Genomic DNA, 18125 nt, shown 5'->3' with positions numbered 1-18125 from the left:
GTGTTTCTGTGAGCTGATTTGCCATGTGGAGCTAGGTGCGAACGCTTGGAGAGCTCAGGACGCAGTAACGCGCATCCCAGCTGTTCTCTCCTCCATCAGGCCGGAAACGCGCAAAGGGAAGACAAGGAGAGACAGGAGCTTTTTTGAAGCGGCTATCGATTGCATTGTCTATGCCTGATACGATTTAGGTGTGAAGATGTGATTGAAGCCATAAGATGAGCACGACACGCAAGGAAGAACTTTACACTGAAGAACCTTACACCCACGATGTTAGCGCGCAGGTACACACCACTCGTGATTATGGCACAAAGCGAGCCCAAATGTGCAAAGGGCATACAATATATAAAAATATGTAGCCCTCGCCGCCGGAACTTTATCGAACAGCATATACGAGAATTTGCTGTAGGAGTAAATCCGTAGGATGGCGCGCCATTCACAACTTCACTTCTCGTCGCTGCAAGGCTGGCACTGTTTTCACTACCGTAACGTTTTTGTCAGGCGAGTAAAAGGATTTAATCGCAAATCGCCCTCGATTTGTGCCAGGGAGATAGCTACAATATCTTATTCTGGGTTGCTACGCGTGCAGTCAGTCCCGGTCCACCGGCTACATAAGGCACTACACCCGTAAGGACTGGTCAGAAATCCCACCCATAGCCTTATCCAGACGTATTACAGCAGATTGTACTTAAAATGTTAAAAGGTTATATGTGCGGAACGTCAAGGCCCCACTGGTGGAAACTAGATATAAATGCATTGGCGCTGGAGGCCCCAACGGTCCGTTGCCCAGACAGTGCATATGTTCATAATTCCTACGTAGCCTTCATGACTTCCGTCCTTCTTCTTTTTCTTTTGAAATAAGGACAAACCTGTGTGTTTGGCGAAGTGTATACAGAGGTCCCACGAAAGAGGAGCCTGACGGGAAGGGCCCTCGTTTCATAAGTCAGTCATAGACTCATCGCCTCACCCTGTGACAGCGGCGGCTGTAGCAAAGGTCTGAGAGGCTGCGGATCCTTTTATTTGGCTACGTACAGTTGCCTTTAGATTTCGTAGGAAAATCAACTAACCCGGGTTCCCTTCGCGGCGAGCTTGTAAGTGTGAGGTCCCACGCCCGCGGAACTACCGTTGCCGACAGTGCGGTAGGGGCATTCTTCCTTCCTGCCGGCAGCCGAGGGCGGCATCTATTAGAAAACAATTTAGTAGAAGCACATCGGCTCTTGGGCTCTTCTTTTGGCCTCTCTTTTCCCCTTGATCTTTCCCTTCACTGTAGCTTAGCCTTTGCTGTATTACTCCCGCTTCCTGGCACCGTCTACGCATTGCGGCAATCTCCGTTAAGCTGCTGATGACTCTGCAAAAAGAAAGCCCGCTTTCGTCCCGTGGATAAGGCGTGCGAAGCTCTGTTTTTGGGTTGCGGCCCCTTCGGGTTGGCACATCACGGGCCTGACCCCTCTCCTCAGCTTAAAGGCGTTATGCAGTAATCAGCATGCAACACAATGACTGAATCTGCGGGCCCGCTGGGCGGCTTCCTTGAAGGTTTGCGCGGTGTATTTTCAGAGCTCACCTGGTCGGCAAGCGAGCTGGCTTTACTCACGTGTTCCGTGGCACTGACAGTGTCGCAGGTGCTTGTGTCTTATTGCATCCTTAACTACTTCCCCTCTCCGCTGTTCCTCACCTGGTGGCAGCTCGTGCAGGTACTTGCTAGTGCATACATATTGGGGGATTTCGGCGCTTCTTTTCCCCGCACTGCCTGCTTCCCTGCAGTCAAACTCGGTGGTTTCAAGTGGTTTGTCCAGCTGCTCCCGTATTCGTTGGCTTACTGTGCCTTTCACGCAGTATCCAACAGTGTCATAGGTGTGGCTCGACACCCCGCTGCAATCCCTGTTGCCTCTGGGCTCTTAGTTGCCTGCCACCACGTTTTCCGGTCCGCAGGATGCCAAACACAGTACACTTCGCTCAGGTGGGGGGCGGTATGCCTTTTAGGGGTCTCTTGCCTGTTTTCAGCGGCCTACGTAGACTTCTACTATTGCATGCTGCTCGCCATGACCTCTGCTATATACCGCGGTGCTTACTTGCCCTGGGCAGTGCATGTTAGCGGGCCTGACGAAGGCTCCCTGACAGCCGCCTGCGGCATCACCGGGGCCGTGGCGTTCCCACTATTCATTTGGCTCTTCAACGAGCAGATCAATGTGCTCTCTTTTTCCAAGCTGGCAGCCTTTAATTCACATGAATGGCTCGTTTTGGGCTGCTGGACAACCGCCGGGGCCCTTCCGTTTTTCAAAAGCCTGGTATCCAACAAGCTCATGAGGATGTATGGCCAGCATGTGTGGCGCATCAGCGAACTTGCTTCGGCTATTGCAATTTTCATGTGCTCTACTGAGCTTTGGGGGCCTGCAGGGATCTCGCTTTCGACCGGTATGGCTCTCTTGCTCATGGGGAGGCTTTGCTGCGCAGTCGATAGCTATGAGGAACGGCGAGCCCTCGAGTCCCAACTCACTCGCACGTACTATTCTCGCCGCCTCAGCAAAAGGGATTCGTCTATAGAAGAGTCTCTTGCTCTTGTAGAAGAAGGCCTCTTGGAGCACATTTCTCCTGAACAAGCAGAAGAGATAAGGGACCAGCTGACCGGTCTCGTGAGGGCATATGTAACGCGAACACAATGTGAAGATATCACGATGCTTCAGCAGATGGGGGGCGGAGAAGGCATTGTTCACTTGCTTCGTGTGCCACGCTATTTGGGGCTGTCCGACCAACAGGACATTAGGCGGCGTCAAAAGCTATTCGGGGTCAACAGGCTCCCGCGTCGTGCTTCTGCTTCTTTCCTGTCTCTTTGCCTCGATGCCGCGTCAGACAGTACCTTGCAGATTCTCATGGTGTGCGGTTTTGTATCGATTGTCTTGTCCCAGCTATTTGGCGAGAACCCACAAGTAGAATGGATGGAAGGCGCAGCCATCTGGGTGGCCGTTCTGGTCGTTGTGGTGGTGACTGCTGGAAATGACTGGCTCAAGGAGCAGCAGTTCCGCCAGCTGTCTGCAGTGAAGGATAACAAGAACTGTACGGTCATACGGGACGGATGCCCAACTCAAGTTTCCGTTTTTGATCTCGTGTTGGGAGATTTGCTTCAGTTTGAAGCAGGGGACGAGCTTCCGGCGGACTGCGTGGTGCTGTCGTGTCGTGGACTGCGCATCGACGAGTCCTCCCTGACTGGCGAGTCGGAAATGATCAAGAAAGACACGTACGAAGACTGCGTTGCACAGCTTGAGGAAGGTGACAGCAGGAGTCCTAGGTCAATGCAGCACCACTTTGTCTCCTCGCCTGTAGTGCTTTCAGGAACAACAGTCAACAGCGGAAGCGGTACTGCCATTGTTGTTGCTATTGGCCCGCACTCGCAGTCTGGTCAGCTTTTTCAAAAACTTTCATTCGATACGGAGGCGACTCCTTTACAGCTCAAGCTGAATGCCCTAGCGGGTGACATCGGCAATTTCGGGCTCCTTTGTTCTATCGTTGCCTTTTGCGTTCTTGTCTTGGAATACTGGGTGATATATGCTCTCACTGAGTCAGACCAGCGGCCTCTTTTGGCGTCAATCGTTGGTAGCCACGTTCACTTTTTCGTAACGGCCATCACTGTCCTCGTCGTGGCGGTGCCCGAGGGCCTGCCGCTAGCCGTCACGATCTCTCTGGCCTACTCAATAGGGCAAATGCTGGCCGATCAAAACTACGTCCGCCGTCTTGGGGCATGCGAGACCATGGGATCTGCCAACGAAGTATGCTCGGATAAGACTGGCACGCTCACGAGGAACCAGATGAGTGCCGTTGCGTTTTGGAATGGAACGGAGGTAGTTCAAGTCCCTTCAGCCTCTTTCGCCAGCCCAGACGCCAACGGCGCACCGGGGTTCAATGAGCGAACAGAAAGGTGGCGCTTGATTACCGAAAGCATTTCCCTAAACTCGACAGCTTTCCTTGAAAAGATGGAGATGATGGCGCTTAGTGATGGTCAGCCCACCACCCGGTACACCGTGAAGTACGTGGGATCTGCAACTGAATGCGCCCTCCTGGAGTACAACGATTTCATCTGCGGGGCAGATTACGCAGAAATTCGGGCAACAAAAGGGTCAGACTCCCTCATCGTCCACAGAGAAGAGTTTTCTAGTGATCGCAAAATCATGACCACAATCGTGTACCAGAATGGACTGGACGAGCCTTATGTGCGAGTCTATGTCAAAGGCGCGGCTGAAAGGGTGCTCCAGCTATGCAGTTTTTTAGTGAGTACCAGCGGAGATGTTCAGCAGCTTCGAGCAGATCAAAAGTCGGAAATCGAGAAGCGAGTCATTGACGGGATGGCACGTGACGCACTGCGAACAATTTGCATAGCGTACAGAGATTTCAATATGGATGAGTTGCCTGAGTGGAGGGACAAACAACCTGCACCAAACCAAATGTTTTTGAAAGCCGAGCAGAACCTGATTTGCCTTGGCATTTTTGGAATACAAGATCCTGTGAGAGACGAAGTGCCCGAAGCCGTAATGCGCTGCCACCAGGCGGGGATTAACGTTCGAATGGTGACAGGTGACAATATCATAACGGCGAAAGCCATCGCAAAAAAGTGCAATATTTTTAGCGAAGAGAGAGGAGACCTGGCAATGCTTGGGCCGGACTTCACGAAACTGGTGGGAGGCGTGATCTGCCAGACTTGCAGAACGGCCATGTGCGGCTGCGCAACTGATGCAAAGACAGCGGAGCTAGAAGGGAAAAATCTTCGTGTTGACGTTATAGCGGATATAGAGGCATTTGAGAGGATCTGGGGGCGACTTCAAGTCCTCGCAAGATCCCAACCGTCGGACAAGTACGTTCTGGTTACCGCACTGAAGCAGCTTGGCCAGGTGGTTGCCGTTACGGGCGACGGAACGAATGACGCGCCTGCACTAAAAAAAGCAGACGTGGGCCTCGCCATGGGAATTACTGGCAAGGAGGTGGCAAAACAAGCCGCAGACATTGTAATGCTGGATGATAATTTTCAGTGCATAGTTCAAGCGGTAAAGTGGGGGAGAAATGTCTACAGCAACATCCGGCGTTTTCTGCAGTTCCAGCTCACAGTCAACGTCGTGGCTGTGATTACGACCATACTGTGCGCGGCCATTTTGCGCGACTCGCCGCTGACGGCTGTGCAGATGCTTTGGGTGAACCTTATCATGGACAGTTTTGCGTCGCTAGCGCTTGCGACGGAGCTGCCTACGCCCGACCTGTTGAAGGAGAAGCCCCATCACCGGCACCAGTCTCTCATCTCGAGGTCAATGGCGCTTACGATTACCACTTCTGCACTGTATCAGCTGGTCATCATGATCGCACTGATATTTTTTGGGGATTCCTTTCTTCCTGAAAGCCAGTGGGGGTACCTCCTGCCAGCAGATCGGTCACAAAATGACTTCTGCGAATTTTCAGACTGCGATCCGCTGACAGGTATGTCCAGCTACCCAACAGATCCCATGGAATCCAGATAGCAGGTTCGATGAAGGAATTAAATGAGCATATCAAACGGCGTAAATGTGATGAGCCAGGAAAGCGCTCCTTCATATCCTTCTGTGCCAATGTGCGTGTACAGGTCAGGGAACCTTGATGCGTTCCGGCAGGAAATACAAGCTTTTTTCTACTGAAGAGGACTACGAGGATCGCTGGGTCGGCGTATTTGGACCATCGCGTCACCTGACATTTGTTTTCAATACCTTCGTACTCATGCAGTTGTTCAACATGGTCAACGCAAGGGATGTGGAAGAGGATTTCACACAGAAAGTGTCATTACCGCGACTTTTTGTCAAGATGACAGGCAATCCAATGGGATTCTCTATTTGGTTGTTCATTCTCTTCTCACAGATTTTGATGGTTGAATACGGAGGCTCAATGATCGGTTGCCACTTCGAGGTCAGCCACCCCAATGCAATTCCCTGAATAATGCATGCTGTGCTTATCTACACGTGTTGGCCCTTGCCCACTTTTTGTTGAGTGTGGAGACGATGTATTCTTTTTCTCAGGGTCTCACCTACCAGCAATGGCTTTTGAGCATCATGATCGGATTCGTCGGACTCTTATTTTCCCGAATACCTCAATGCTTCCCACAAATTACTCGCGTCTTTCCAGAGTTTGGAATGAGGGAGGAAGGAATTTCAGGGAGCGCTCCACTCGCATTAGGTCTTCGTGGCCGATCGCCATCTCGGATGAACGATCGCTGCATGATCAGCACGCTGGCAGTTGCTAAAAAGTATGCGCGAAGGGCGAAAGAGTTGACGATTAGCCGTATGAAAGCCCGCAGAGGGCGCTCACATCATGCGGCGAGCGCTACCGCAGTAACTGATGGATTTCTCCCGGTTCAGGCATCTGCCTGAGAGGGTCTATTGCATAGTGATGAGCGATCTGTGCTAAGCGTGCAGTTGTCAAAGGCATAAAAGGTGAGCCTGGATACTTTAACACACGATATCGTGTGCTCATCTGCTTACAGCCGGCTGGACTATATAAGGTTCGGGTTGAGGCTGCTATATGCACGGACTACCTCGGCTGGACCAAAACCCTGTAGCCATGCCGCCATGCAACATTTCCAGATCTTTACTTGGTTTCAAAATCACTAGTGTAAGTCTGGGAATAGCATGCAGGGAAAGTACAGGAAGCTTATGCACTGTTTCAGCTTCCCGTGCGAAATGTGGGTGGAGTGATCTGCCGACCGGGCCATGACTGGTTCTGTTTCAATATTGGTGCCTTCCAAAGATTCGTGTAGCAGGTGAACAAGGAAATCCGAATTTTGAATGCATACAGGCAAATATTTCGTGCCTTTGGAGGAACTGGTGGCGGTGCATTGTTCGGCCTTGAGCTTAGTGCTGAGCTTCCCCATATGTTCCTACTTCATTGTGTCAGTTAAATTCTAATAACGATACATTCCATTCTCTAAAGAATGATTTCGCAAGGATATCCAGTTGTTTGGTAGTCACAAATAATATAGAAAGGCGTGTTACAGAATCTTTAGGGGTTGGTAACTAAAGGCATGCCTCTGAGGGTCTTCTAGCCTTCTGATGATGACACACCCCTTAATGGTCCCCGCATGGCAGTCCACTCTGAGTAGGATTCTTGGTAGAATCTAAAGTTTCTGAAAGCCCATAAGACTGCGTCAACTCAAAAGTGACTGCCTCAATGGAAACAATGCCACACAGTAGGTGGGTCACTGTTACTGCAGGCTCGTCATAAACGTCAGGAAAGTATACTTAAACTGTTCTTGTTAAATTACCAGCTTTATGGGCATTACGAGGTGTGACGAATTTACCATCGCCACCAGACAGGTGAGCTGAGCGTGTGTGAACTCGATCCCAAAGGCTCCACTTGGGTTCTCTAGTAGGAGACATCACACAAATCCCCGAACCTAATACAAAGCATAATACGAGTTTATTCACTGTGCTTTAAAAGAGCCTATCTCTTTACCCCGTAACCTCTCAGGATTTAGGAACGAGGGGGAGGGAAATCTGGGGTGCACATGGCTGCACCCTCCCAGCACGCCGAGCGCACTCACAGCTAGCTGTACACACCCACTAGTGCGCAGGCACACAACATTGATTCTTATGGTAATGAGAACACCATTATGGAATAAATAGGGTCAAGGAACAGCAAAATTAAAAACCCGTTTTTTGATAATTGTCATGAAATACAGGTAGTGTGCTGGAAAGTACCACAGTGCAGCGTTGCCCACTAAACTTTTTCCTCAGCCTTGTAGCTGCATCAAGTCTACGAAAGAAACAGCATGCTTTCAATCCATAAGCATATGCTCTGCAGTATCCATGCCAGCCAGGTGTCCAAGTCTGCTCAGAGCTCCAGAGATGTACGAAAAGCTGCCGCCGGCAGAACGCGTCCGTAGTTACCTGCCATTGCTTTGTTCAGTCTTGTGATGACAGCCATGCAGACGCAAAGACATCCTATTTCCAGGTCCCTTTCTTCATGCTGGCATCCTACCTCCACGTGTGCTGCTGTAATGGAGAGGCTAGATAAAGCATGCCAATAACGAAAAAATGCATGTTACTGTAGCACTCGAACGACGAGTGGCCACTTTATTTGGCTCTAGAATGCACTTAAAGAGCAAACAAGCAGGTTTGAAGTGATTTCATTCGCATATGTGCAAAAGGACGACTGAATTTTGCCTAGCTTAACACATCAACCTGTTCTAAAATCATGTGTGGCTTATAACAAGCCGATGGTTGACCGAAGTAAGCAAACAAGGCAAAGATAGCAGCTTACTTCGGTGTAAATATGATTGGGAGATGTCACAGTACAAATTCATAGTCCGCGTCCTACAAAGGGCTGTTTTAAGCGAGTCCATATAATCTCTCATTGCCGCGAAACGATTGAGCGTACATCGTATACAGCAATTAGCTTGGTTACCTTGATGACCCATTTAAGACTTTTAAGCTGGAAAAGTTGTATGGTAGAGACACATTTCTAAAATGAAAGCTCAGTATGATTTCAGTAGCTTTCGACTGATGTCACAAAATGACCTACACCAAGTGGGCACATTGGTTTGTCTCCATGCAACTCCTATTAACACCGGGAACAATAGATCACTTTCAAAGTTTTAGAACATGCTATGATGTATTTTCTAGAAAATAGAAAGTATTTCTGGCACTCGAGTTCATTCGCTGTGGTACCCGTACTCTGGCTGCATGCATAACTGCATGCTGATGATCTCCTTCAGTGATGGAGAAATTGCCTTTTGAAATTCTTTACATCCTATAAGGAGCACTAGGCTGTATAACAGCCTTGATATCGACATCGCTGACCTCTGCCTATTAGGTTATTCGTTGATGATGCCCTGGCACTGCCGGAGGTATGATTGTTTTTTGCTGGTATTTTCGCCCTCTGTATGATTGCTTCTTATACGATTGCTGAACAAAGGTACCAAGCTTTGAAATATGGCGGTATATATCAAGCAGAGCCCCCCGCGCGAGGGAGTGCGTGGTGGCTGGGAGGACTTCAACTGGGAATCCTTAAAGTCCCAGTCAAATGCAGAGCGAGACTATTACCTCGGTAAGAGACTTACACTTGGCACCCCCAGAAAGTTCTCGGCTACAGCGGACTTTTCGGAAACATACCGCATGCGCGGGGGCACCGATATTGCTCCCTCCAGAAAGTATAGATGCACTTGGCTAGCTCTAGCTGCTGTACCTAAACGTCTGCTTGGATGTATTGAAGGGCAGCGTATCATAGGCACCTCATAATCAAGAGCGATTATGCCGTGGCTTGTTGAATTGGACGCATTTGAACGATAATGCATCGCTGTGGCTGCATTTTGTACACAAAGCAGCATTCCTGGTGCTCCCAGTCGTGAAATCGGTCTATGAGGTAACGTTTTGCCTACTAAAGTATGCGTTTGCATTCTCTAATTAGGCAAGGTAGCTTGCTGCTAATTGCTCTGGCCATTCCCACGCCTGAACTGCTGCGGCGCTTCTGCAGGTGCGAGCGCCAAGGTGGGGATTTGCACCAGGGGGAAGTTTGAAAAGTTTGACTGGTGGACAAAGAAGAAGGAGCCCGCCGGCCAGACGGACGCAGCAGAAGATGAGTTGCAAAGGGTGAAGCGGTTCGAGCAGCAACTACTAGAGGAGGCTCTGTAAGCGCTATACACGCCATTGTGTCATGCACTACGCCTAACGGTTGCTTTTGGTTTCACGAGCCTTACCCCTGTTACTTTTCTTTGCAGGGGCCGGAGGCCTCGGCATTTGCTGGCGGGGGAGGCTCTTGAAGAAGAAGCACCAAGGCCGACTGCAGCGCCAGAGGCTGGCCCTGCGGCAGAGAAGGCTCTGAAGAAACTGAAGAAGGAACAAAAGTACGAAACCTTTACCCGTGCATATACGCAGGTGGTGCCATTATTGCGGTCATGGTCTAGTTGGGATAGAGAGATGGGTAAAATCGAGGTGTTGTTTGAATACTTCACGAACCAAAATCCCCACAGTGCACGGTATACGAACTGCATTTTAGAGCTGTGGGACCAACAATCAGTACATGTATAACATCGGACCATGTATCGCTGTGAAGAGAGGCTTGGGGGTACGACGTGGACCTGGCATTTTTCTTATGCTCAGGAAGTTGAAAAAGCTGAAAAGAAAAGAACAGAAGCGAGAGGCTCGGCTTTTGCGGTTACTGAAGAAGGAGCGCCGCAGCGATTCGCGCTCTTCACGTGAGCCCTCCCCCCCAGTACGCAACAGCAGTAGCGTGGACCGAAGGCAGCATGAGAGAAGTGGCAAACACACAAGACAGCACTACGGACGCAGTCGGAGCCCCTATACTGACCGCAGCCTTTACAGGTCGTGTGGCGTCGATGCCTCCCGTGTAGCTGTGAAGCTCAGGAGATCTCCTTTTGAGGCCAGAGGGGGATCAGACACAAGACTGCCTGGAGGCGAGTCTAGGCAAAGAGAAGCACGCAAAGAGCAACTGGAGGAAGGCTCAAGGAAGCGTGGCCGGTCGTACTCCGCAGAGAGAGGTAGCCGTAAAACCAGGCACCGTTCGCGGCCTGTTGATTCCGAGAGGAAGGCAAGAGAAAGTTACTACAGGAGCGGGTACTTCCAACTGGAGAGTAGCAGGAGACATGTAAGGGATTCCAGAGACGCAGAGCGAGATCACAGGAGACGCGATTCAAGGGATCATCGAGGCACGCACCGCACGGAGCAGAAAACACAGGAGATCGAGAATTGCAGGTTGAGAAGCAGAAGAAGTGGAGTGGTCATAGAAGGTGCGGAGCAGTTAAGGGGCAGCATAGAGCGCGCATCACGTGATGAGAGGGAAGCTTGTCGAGCACCTGGGGAGGGAAGGGGCATCAAGAAGGAGCTCGTTGAAGAAGACAGGAAGAGAAACATGGGGTCGACTCAACCCAGAGACAACGACACTGCTGCGAAAGCTAGAAGTGACGCTGAGGTGCCTCGCGTGAAGCGCGAACTATGAGTCTGCAGGATACTGGACTGTTGGCCTGCCTCCGGAGTTTAAGTGAGCTATGATAGCAGCTACCAACAATAAATGGTCCCACGGCTTCTCTAGGGGACCAGGAGGGGATGTTGACACTACTCGGAAGACATTTTTTTGTACAAAAGGAGTGACTTGCTTCCTGCAGGCTTCTTTTTTCCTTCCTGAATGAACCATACGCGGCACAGAGTGTAACTCAGTGCAAGTTGATTTCCTGTTGGCTCAGTTCGCACCGGTCAAGAAACGATTTCAGAAGGTGGACTGCAAGACTCTGCAGCTCCGAGACTGAGCTGCACATCTACCATAATTTTATAGCTGTATCTTGATTCATGCAGATGCATCTTTGCCAGTTCTTGAAAGCCTACGCAACAGAGCAGATACAGCTTGAAGGCAAATGCTAACCACATTTTGTAATAGTGACATTCTTGTGCTCAGGAGCGAAGTAAGAGATTTCCGCTACTTCTTGGGTTGAAATTGGGGGGCATCAGCTATAAACTGGTAGCGAGTAACAAGTAACGTTCAAACCGCTGGCACCCGACTTCTTCCGGAAGGGTTAATGCAGTCGCTGTAGACAAACGCTGCACAATATCCATTTGCCAAACGATTTTGTGTTTTTGTGGAAAGGGGCTTGCTAGTGGTGATGGATCAGGGCTCAGATGTCTCCCAATCCATTTGACCCAGTATGAATAACGGCACGTGCAAAATAGGACGGACAACGCCAAATCTTATTACATTCCATCACACCGAAGCCAGAACGCTACTTTTAGACCACTCGAAGTTCTCAAGGGTAAACGGCGAGTAAACTGCTCCACAAGCTCGGCTAAACGCCAAAGTGTGATGCACTGTTTGGGCTCAACGTCCCCTGCTGGCCCAGCAGTGTTTTTTTCGTCAGCTGTGCTTTATTCACTTGCCTCTTGCTGCTGCTTCATCATGAATTACCACAAAACATCATTGGCTTCTCGAGAGGGACAGAAATAGACATGTCAATACGCGTGGTGCCCACTTCTAGGTTGAGGCCCTTCTTCAAAGGGGGGAAGGCTATGGACACGGTTTGTGCCACTGATCATACAAGACAGATATTAGTCCTGCACAAATCTTAGTCAGGCTTGTGGATAGTTATTCGGACAGTGAGATGCCAATGCAAAGTTTTTGCTTTTAAAATTATGTAGAAGATGGCACGCTCGTTTTTGGAGTGTGTATTGCTCCTCTAGAAGCGAATACAGGTCACGACCTGTGGTAATGTGAACGTGAACACTGAAGCTGCGAAAAGACGTCAATGAATCTGTGGAAAACCCGGAAAAAAGCCGTGGTCCACTTCAAGCATCAATGCATATATCATATCTGGTGCAGCCTTCCGTTGGCAAGTAACGATGGTGGTGCAGTTTACTACGGCTTACCACACAGGTAAGCCTGTGTACTTTAACCCAGGCACACAGACAATGTAAGGCCACGCATAAAACATCAACTTGTGGCTGCGCACGTGATGCGGCCCGATCTCTCGACCGGGGATGCGCAAGCCCCAGTAATCATAAATCGGCACCCTGTAGGTGGCATATCATCGCGAACAACGAAATATGCTGAGACTCTGTGAGATGCTCGATTACCAGTGTGCAATGCACTGGCCTACTTCTGCGTACGCACATGATGCAGTGCAAAGTGTTGGCACCTAGTTCCCTGGGGTCCTTTAATCGCTGCTTCATGAACCGCATTGAGGCTTGATTTGATGCTTTGCAGATGATACATCAATCGCATAATCACAAAAGCTGAGGCCGTCCGAGAAGCCAGGCTGTCAGGGTGAGCAGTGCAGTGTTCCCCCAGACACGCTACCAGCGCGACTGTCACCTGATGTGCATTGTTGTCCACCGCCATCAGACAGCTCTCATAAGCCTGCAATTTGGACAGACACAAAAAATCCATCAGCCTGTGGGTGAGCAGCAATGTTCACTTGAATAACGTCAAATGCCTGACTAGCAATGCAACACGCAGCCAACAGGTACAGGTGCAGTAGAAGAGAGACCGCGCCGTCTAGATGGATTGAAGCAGTATCCCATGATCAAGGATACGTCTGCTCTTGTTGACGCTTCTCTATTTAAACTAACCAACCCCAACGTTTCTCAAAGCATGATCGCCACTGCTGAGGGACTACGAATGCAACTGACATTTTCAGGGCCACCGAGGCTGTCGCTCTGCCGGGCGTAACCTCCCTGGAAGGACATCAGTTTGCCCTCAAATGAAGGGTAAGCCGAGCAGAGCTGCGCACTACAAGCTGCAGCCAGGGTCCTCAGCGAGTCACACGTGGCGCGCAGGGCTTCTTTCAATTCTTTGCCTGCAAGGCCACGCAGAACAAAAGAGTCAGCCAATGACTCACTATAAAAACAGAAAAAGAGGGAGGCTCGCCGTAGAGGACAGGCAAACTGTGTCCTAACTTGTACATAAACAAAAGAAGAAAACGTACCCTGGGTAGCCCCAAACAGCTGCTGAACTGCCAAGCAATTGCCGCGCTGCATTAAGGGCAGGCTCCAGCTCCTTGTATATGAAAATGTACCATCAGGTGACTCAACTTTTGACGGTAAGCTCGCCAATTGCATGGATTCCAGCTCTTTTGGTTCTACCGCTCTAGTCTGTGTAGTTTCCATGAGGTCGTCGAGCATGTCTGAGACAAGTTGCGCTGCAGCTTGGGACTCAAGTACTATGGATTGGACGGCCACATGGACTCTAGCAATGCTCGGATCCATCTGCCACATCTTTAGAAGGGGAACGTGTCTGCCTTCCTTCAAAAGCCGTGAGGCAGAGCTCAGCATCTCATTCACTTCAGACTCCAGACACTTAGCCACCGCGCCGACCTTCTCGTGCTCACTGTACATAAAGACCGCAGTGCAGCACACGCACGAAGTAACACTACCGTCATACTCTTGCGAAAGCGTTTTAGAATCTCTGTAGCACATTTGATGCGCACGCAAATTCCACCAACAACCAGGCGCAATATTCAATATGCACAAGTATGTTTGCCTAGCGGATGGTACTACATTCTACGGCGGGCCAAAGTACAACAGACTGCTGCGCATGCGCCAAGACTTTCTTGCATTAAACGCTTTAAGTAAAAGTCGTGGCCACCTGTTCCACCCGACTTGAGGACTAGGCTCAACAGTAAGCTAACAAAATGGAGTAACGCTGCTGTGGACCCTGGAGAAAAGCCTGCAGTTCTGCCTTTAAGCACCTGCGTAACTCCGAATCAGAGCCCTTAGTCTTATCTTCAGCAAGCAAAGCGGGAAAGGGCTCATCTCTTGAGGCGCCGCATACGTAGAGGAAGGAGTACACCAAGTTGCTAACCTCCCTTGTGCAGCTGTGCATAATTTGGGAGTACTCATTACATGAGCATTTGGCAGCGCTCGCTGACGGCGGCAAATGTGATATTATAAGCGCCAGTAAGATCCCCATGAGATTACTCAGGATGCGTGTGACGACCAGATAATCCCCGCCACCTGCAGAACAACAGACCACGATCATCCTTGCCGTGGCTAGCCTCATTCGCAATAAGCTTAAGGCTTTAAATAGAATTGATTAACGAAAAGAGACCTGTAGAAATCTAGCATAGAAGGCCCAACAGATGGCTACTAGAGTTTCTGCAGATCTATCAAAACACGTAAGTTGCGCGCGAGTTCCCCCATATAATTCCTGTTTTGTCGCAGCCTTCCTCCGAGGCTATAGCTAGATGCGATTAATCGTGTAGCGCCAATCCATTCCCTAGTGTTAATAGTCCCATCGAGTGACCCTGTGTAAGGCTAGAGTCGAGCAAAGGGCATCTCGAGGCACACATATGCCGTTCGAGGGAGCTACAACAGCTGAGTGCATAAGCTTTGCCAATCATATGGGTAGCCAGTGTACAAAAACGCTCGCCAGTATACTCCAGTGCGTACTGACCTGTCATCCCTCCCAAGTCTTCCGTAGCCAAAGTGACAATGAGACTTTGCGTGTATGTGAAAACGATACCCGCATACCCCCATTTCTTGTGGAACCCGTCCAGCGGATGGTTCGAGTCGGCGAAAACAAAAATATCAATAAAAACCGTTACTGAGCAAAAGGCAATGAGGCCGGCGACATTTGAAGCGGTCCATTTTAACCCAACCCACCCACAAAAAGCACCTAGGAGGATGCCGATCGTGCGGTTAAGGCCGCGATGTACGGTGCCACTATATGTTGTCTGCAGCACAGTGAGGTAACCTAGTAAGAACCATGGAACCATCCTTGTAGGGGTACCCTGGTCTGAGAAGTCCAAAATTATGGGATTATCTGTAACATCAACTCCTGAGAAGCAAAAGGAGGAGCAAACACCCCTCATGCATCATGAAGACGGGGTGTCCTTAACAGCCTTATGAGCCCGTCATGTGCGTCACATGATTCCCATGTTTTGTGCAAGTCAAAGCTCAACATACAGCTATTCCGACAAGAAAACGACATGCTCTGCTGACTGAGGACTATTCGTACTTCTGCGCAAAGAAGGGTACCTCCTCACCCAGTCTGCCCCCGGCTCCCGCCTCTGCTTCACCATTTCCCTGTGTGCATTCTTACCCCAAGAGTAATCACGAAGTTCCTTGCAGTATATACCAAGGATGTATATGCATATGAGAGGAATAACCAGCTTAACAGCATACCACGTCTCTGGATGCTTCCACCAAGCGCGTGGCCCTTTCCACTGTAGCCTCCAAAATGCCAGAGCCGACAATGGCGCAATCACTAGTCGGCTAATATGAACCACAACTGACACGAACGGGAAAATAAGGTTCATTAGAAGGCCGCACCACGTGTTAACCTGCTGCGCCTTGCTCAACGCACAAATAGAGTGACTCAGCTTCACAGGTTCAGAATAGCCAGCCTGAACAAATGCGGTGACTGATAGTCCCATGGGAAGAAGCTTCATGGCTCGTTCAAAAGATCCCCTGCGACATAGGCGATTTCCAGCTGCTTCTGGTTCGCTCACGCCCAAGTTACACTTCGTGGTGCCACCATCTTCCAGCTCTACAAGAGCCCTTTCTGTGTCTGCTTCTGACGGTCGAAATACCGCCTGGGCTAGGGAACACATTTCTGCCTCCAAGGACTGCATCTGATCCATCAGCTCAGCAGCATGCTTTCTGCTTCGCGACGGAGAAAAAATACACGGGAATGTGGTTAACAAGGCTTCGCAGAACTCGTATATGCGCACACACTTGGATAATAAGGAATTCCCGATGGACGCCAGTTCGGGATGAGAAGCGCTTATGCTGCCCATGTGTTTCCCCCCTCTTGAGCAATAGAAAAGTTGAACCATATGTTGGGTCTCGATACAACACTGGATTAGCCGCTTTCGAACTTCGTTCAACTCCTTCATTGTCCACACACCAATGCCGGGGTACAACACGAACGGCTCCATGCCGGACAGCAAGACGGCCTTCTCAATCTCAAGGAGGCCAAGTATAGCATTATTCATCTCATCAAAAACTCGTGTTCTGGAGGTGCTTGTTTTTACGTCCGAAGGCGCTTCGCCCCCTTTTCCCGCAGCATCGCATTCCTTTTTGCCATCAGCACTGCTGCTGGAGCTGCCTCGTCCTTCATCTGCTGAAGTGCTTGCTTCCATGAGATCCTCCTGAACTGTACACAGGCACCTGCGTTGTAGAGCACAGAAACACTGCCAACATCCATTAAATGGATTCAATGCACCATTTATAGTGTAGCCCTGGTATAAGAAGGGAGAATGTAGAAAACATATTACGTACTTGCGGATGGTGCTGCAGGCACTTGACATCTCCCTTAGTGCAACATCCCGTTGCCTACGAATTGGAGGCACCAGCATAACCAGTAGATAGACAGCAAAGCCTAGGAATGCAAAAATAATAAGGTTTCGTAGGATTCCAATGGGTCCAGAGGCAACCCATAGTGCGTTAATGAACCATGTTCCCGGGCGAGCACCAATGACAACACTTTGTCCACTGACACCGTCGACGAACAGTGGCACTTCGTACATCCAGTCTTGCAGATCAAAAGAGCCTGCGTCCCTAGGCAGTTTCATCTCCAATGTGACGTGCTTTCCAGCTGGTACTTTCTCGGCAAGTAGAAAGAGCGTAGTCAAAACCGTTTTTCGGTCAAGTGAGGCAGTTCCTGCGGAAGCTGCAAGAACGGCCTTAAGGCTTTTGGGCAAAGACTGTAGAATCGAATTGATAAGTTCCTGGCTTGTTAGTTTGTCAAGAAGTGCTGCGGCTTTATCTGGAGAAAGCAAGAAGAATTGGGAGAATGCTTCCTTAATTTCTTCCATGCTGCTACTTGTAACAAATTCTTTAAGCGCAGCATACCTCTCCGGCGTGACCTCTACACTTATGCCTCCGGAAGCGTAAGGATATGCGATGAATGTTGCCAGAGGGACTGCATACAGCATTATATACGAACCAATAAGAGTCATTTCCTTGGTTTTACTGATTGCTAGGAATGACGACCAAATGACACAGAGAGCATAGAACACAGCGCAAAGCGCCTGTCCACCGCTTTCCACTAGCAAGCAAGACAGCAGCGCGGTTGCCACTGCACAAGCCACGAGGATACAAAAAAGACCCGATAGAAGAAGAATCACCGCGGAGCTGAGCATGGGGGGCGCCAATGTGCCAACAACAAAGAACAAGAACGGGCCAATATATTTAAAAGAATAGTCCATCGTAGGGATGTCACACATAGTCAGTGCCATGATCAGTGCCCCTCCAAGAGCCATTCGCAAGGCCCTTTCTGTGCGCCCCATAACATTTGAAACAGCCCCTTGGGATGCCATTCGCTGGAGCGTGCTACTCCCCGCATGACTCTTCTGCGAGGTGGCCGAAAGGGTGTGCTCCTGTCCAGCTGTGTCCGCCATGGTGTCGAGGAATCCAGGAAAGGCACCAGGGTACCTCCGGTAGGCCGAGTGGGAGACAGAAGTACGAGGAACCCGAGCGTCCAGGCGAGCTGGTAGATTTTTAAAGGCTGCCCTCCTGTGCTTCAATTGAAGGGCAAGAGAATGCACTACTAGTCACTTCTTTAGTCACTCAACTCAGGTCTATTGCATCTGTAAGGCTCCAGTGCAGCAAGTACTGCGCCATCCCACGGCTGTTTGAGTTCACAACGCAGAACCCCAACAAAACGCCTCCACAAAACCGGCC

General features: G+C 50.0%; 3 protein-coding genes across 3 annotated transcripts; 2 read left to right on the top strand and 1 right to left on the bottom strand.

Moving 5' to 3' along the window:
- The first annotated feature begins 1490 nt into the window (after nucleotides 1–1490).
- Nucleotides 1491–6371, top strand: LOC34623459 (plasma membrane calcium-transporting ATPase 1). The gene is made up of 3 exons (XM_026337777.1): nucleotides 1491–5451; nucleotides 5594–5910; nucleotides 6021–6371. The coding sequence occupies exons 1-3, from the start codon at nucleotides 1491–1493 to the stop codon at nucleotides 6369–6371; spliced, it is 4629 nt and encodes a 1542-aa protein (XP_026193562.1).
- A 2559-nt stretch (nucleotides 6372–8930) lies between these two features.
- Nucleotides 8931–10953, top strand: LOC34623460 (trichohyalin). The gene is made up of 4 exons (XM_022736582.1): nucleotides 8931–9045; nucleotides 9472–9625; nucleotides 9716–9841; nucleotides 10098–10953. The coding sequence occupies exons 1-4, from the start codon at nucleotides 8931–8933 to the stop codon at nucleotides 10951–10953; spliced, it is 1251 nt and encodes a 416-aa protein (XP_022589532.1).
- A 1641-nt stretch (nucleotides 10954–12594) lies between these two features.
- On the bottom strand, nucleotides 12595–17842 carry LOC34623461. Its single transcript, XM_026337937.1, has 7 exons — nucleotides 16722–17842; nucleotides 15541–16610; nucleotides 14893–15276; nucleotides 14247–14453; nucleotides 13427–13879; nucleotides 13131–13297; nucleotides 12595–12858 (listed from the first exon to the last, which is right to left on the bottom strand). The coding sequence occupies exons 1-7, from the start codon at nucleotides 17840–17842 to the stop codon at nucleotides 12595–12597; spliced, it is 3666 nt and encodes a 1221-aa protein (XP_026193722.1).
- Nucleotides 17843–18125: the final 283 nt, after the last annotated feature.

This window comes from Cyclospora cayetanensis, unplaced genomic scaffold, assembly GCF_002999335.1.
Source record: "Cyclospora cayetanensis isolate NF1_C8 unplaced genomic scaffold, CcayRef3 CcayRef3_contig_100, whole genome shotgun sequence".
Taxonomy (NCBI): Eukaryota; Apicomplexa; class Conoidasida; order Eucoccidiorida; family Eimeriidae; genus Cyclospora; species Cyclospora cayetanensis.
The sequence above is the reverse complement of the archived record's forward strand: the minus strand, read 5'-3'. Positions and strand labels throughout refer to the sequence as shown.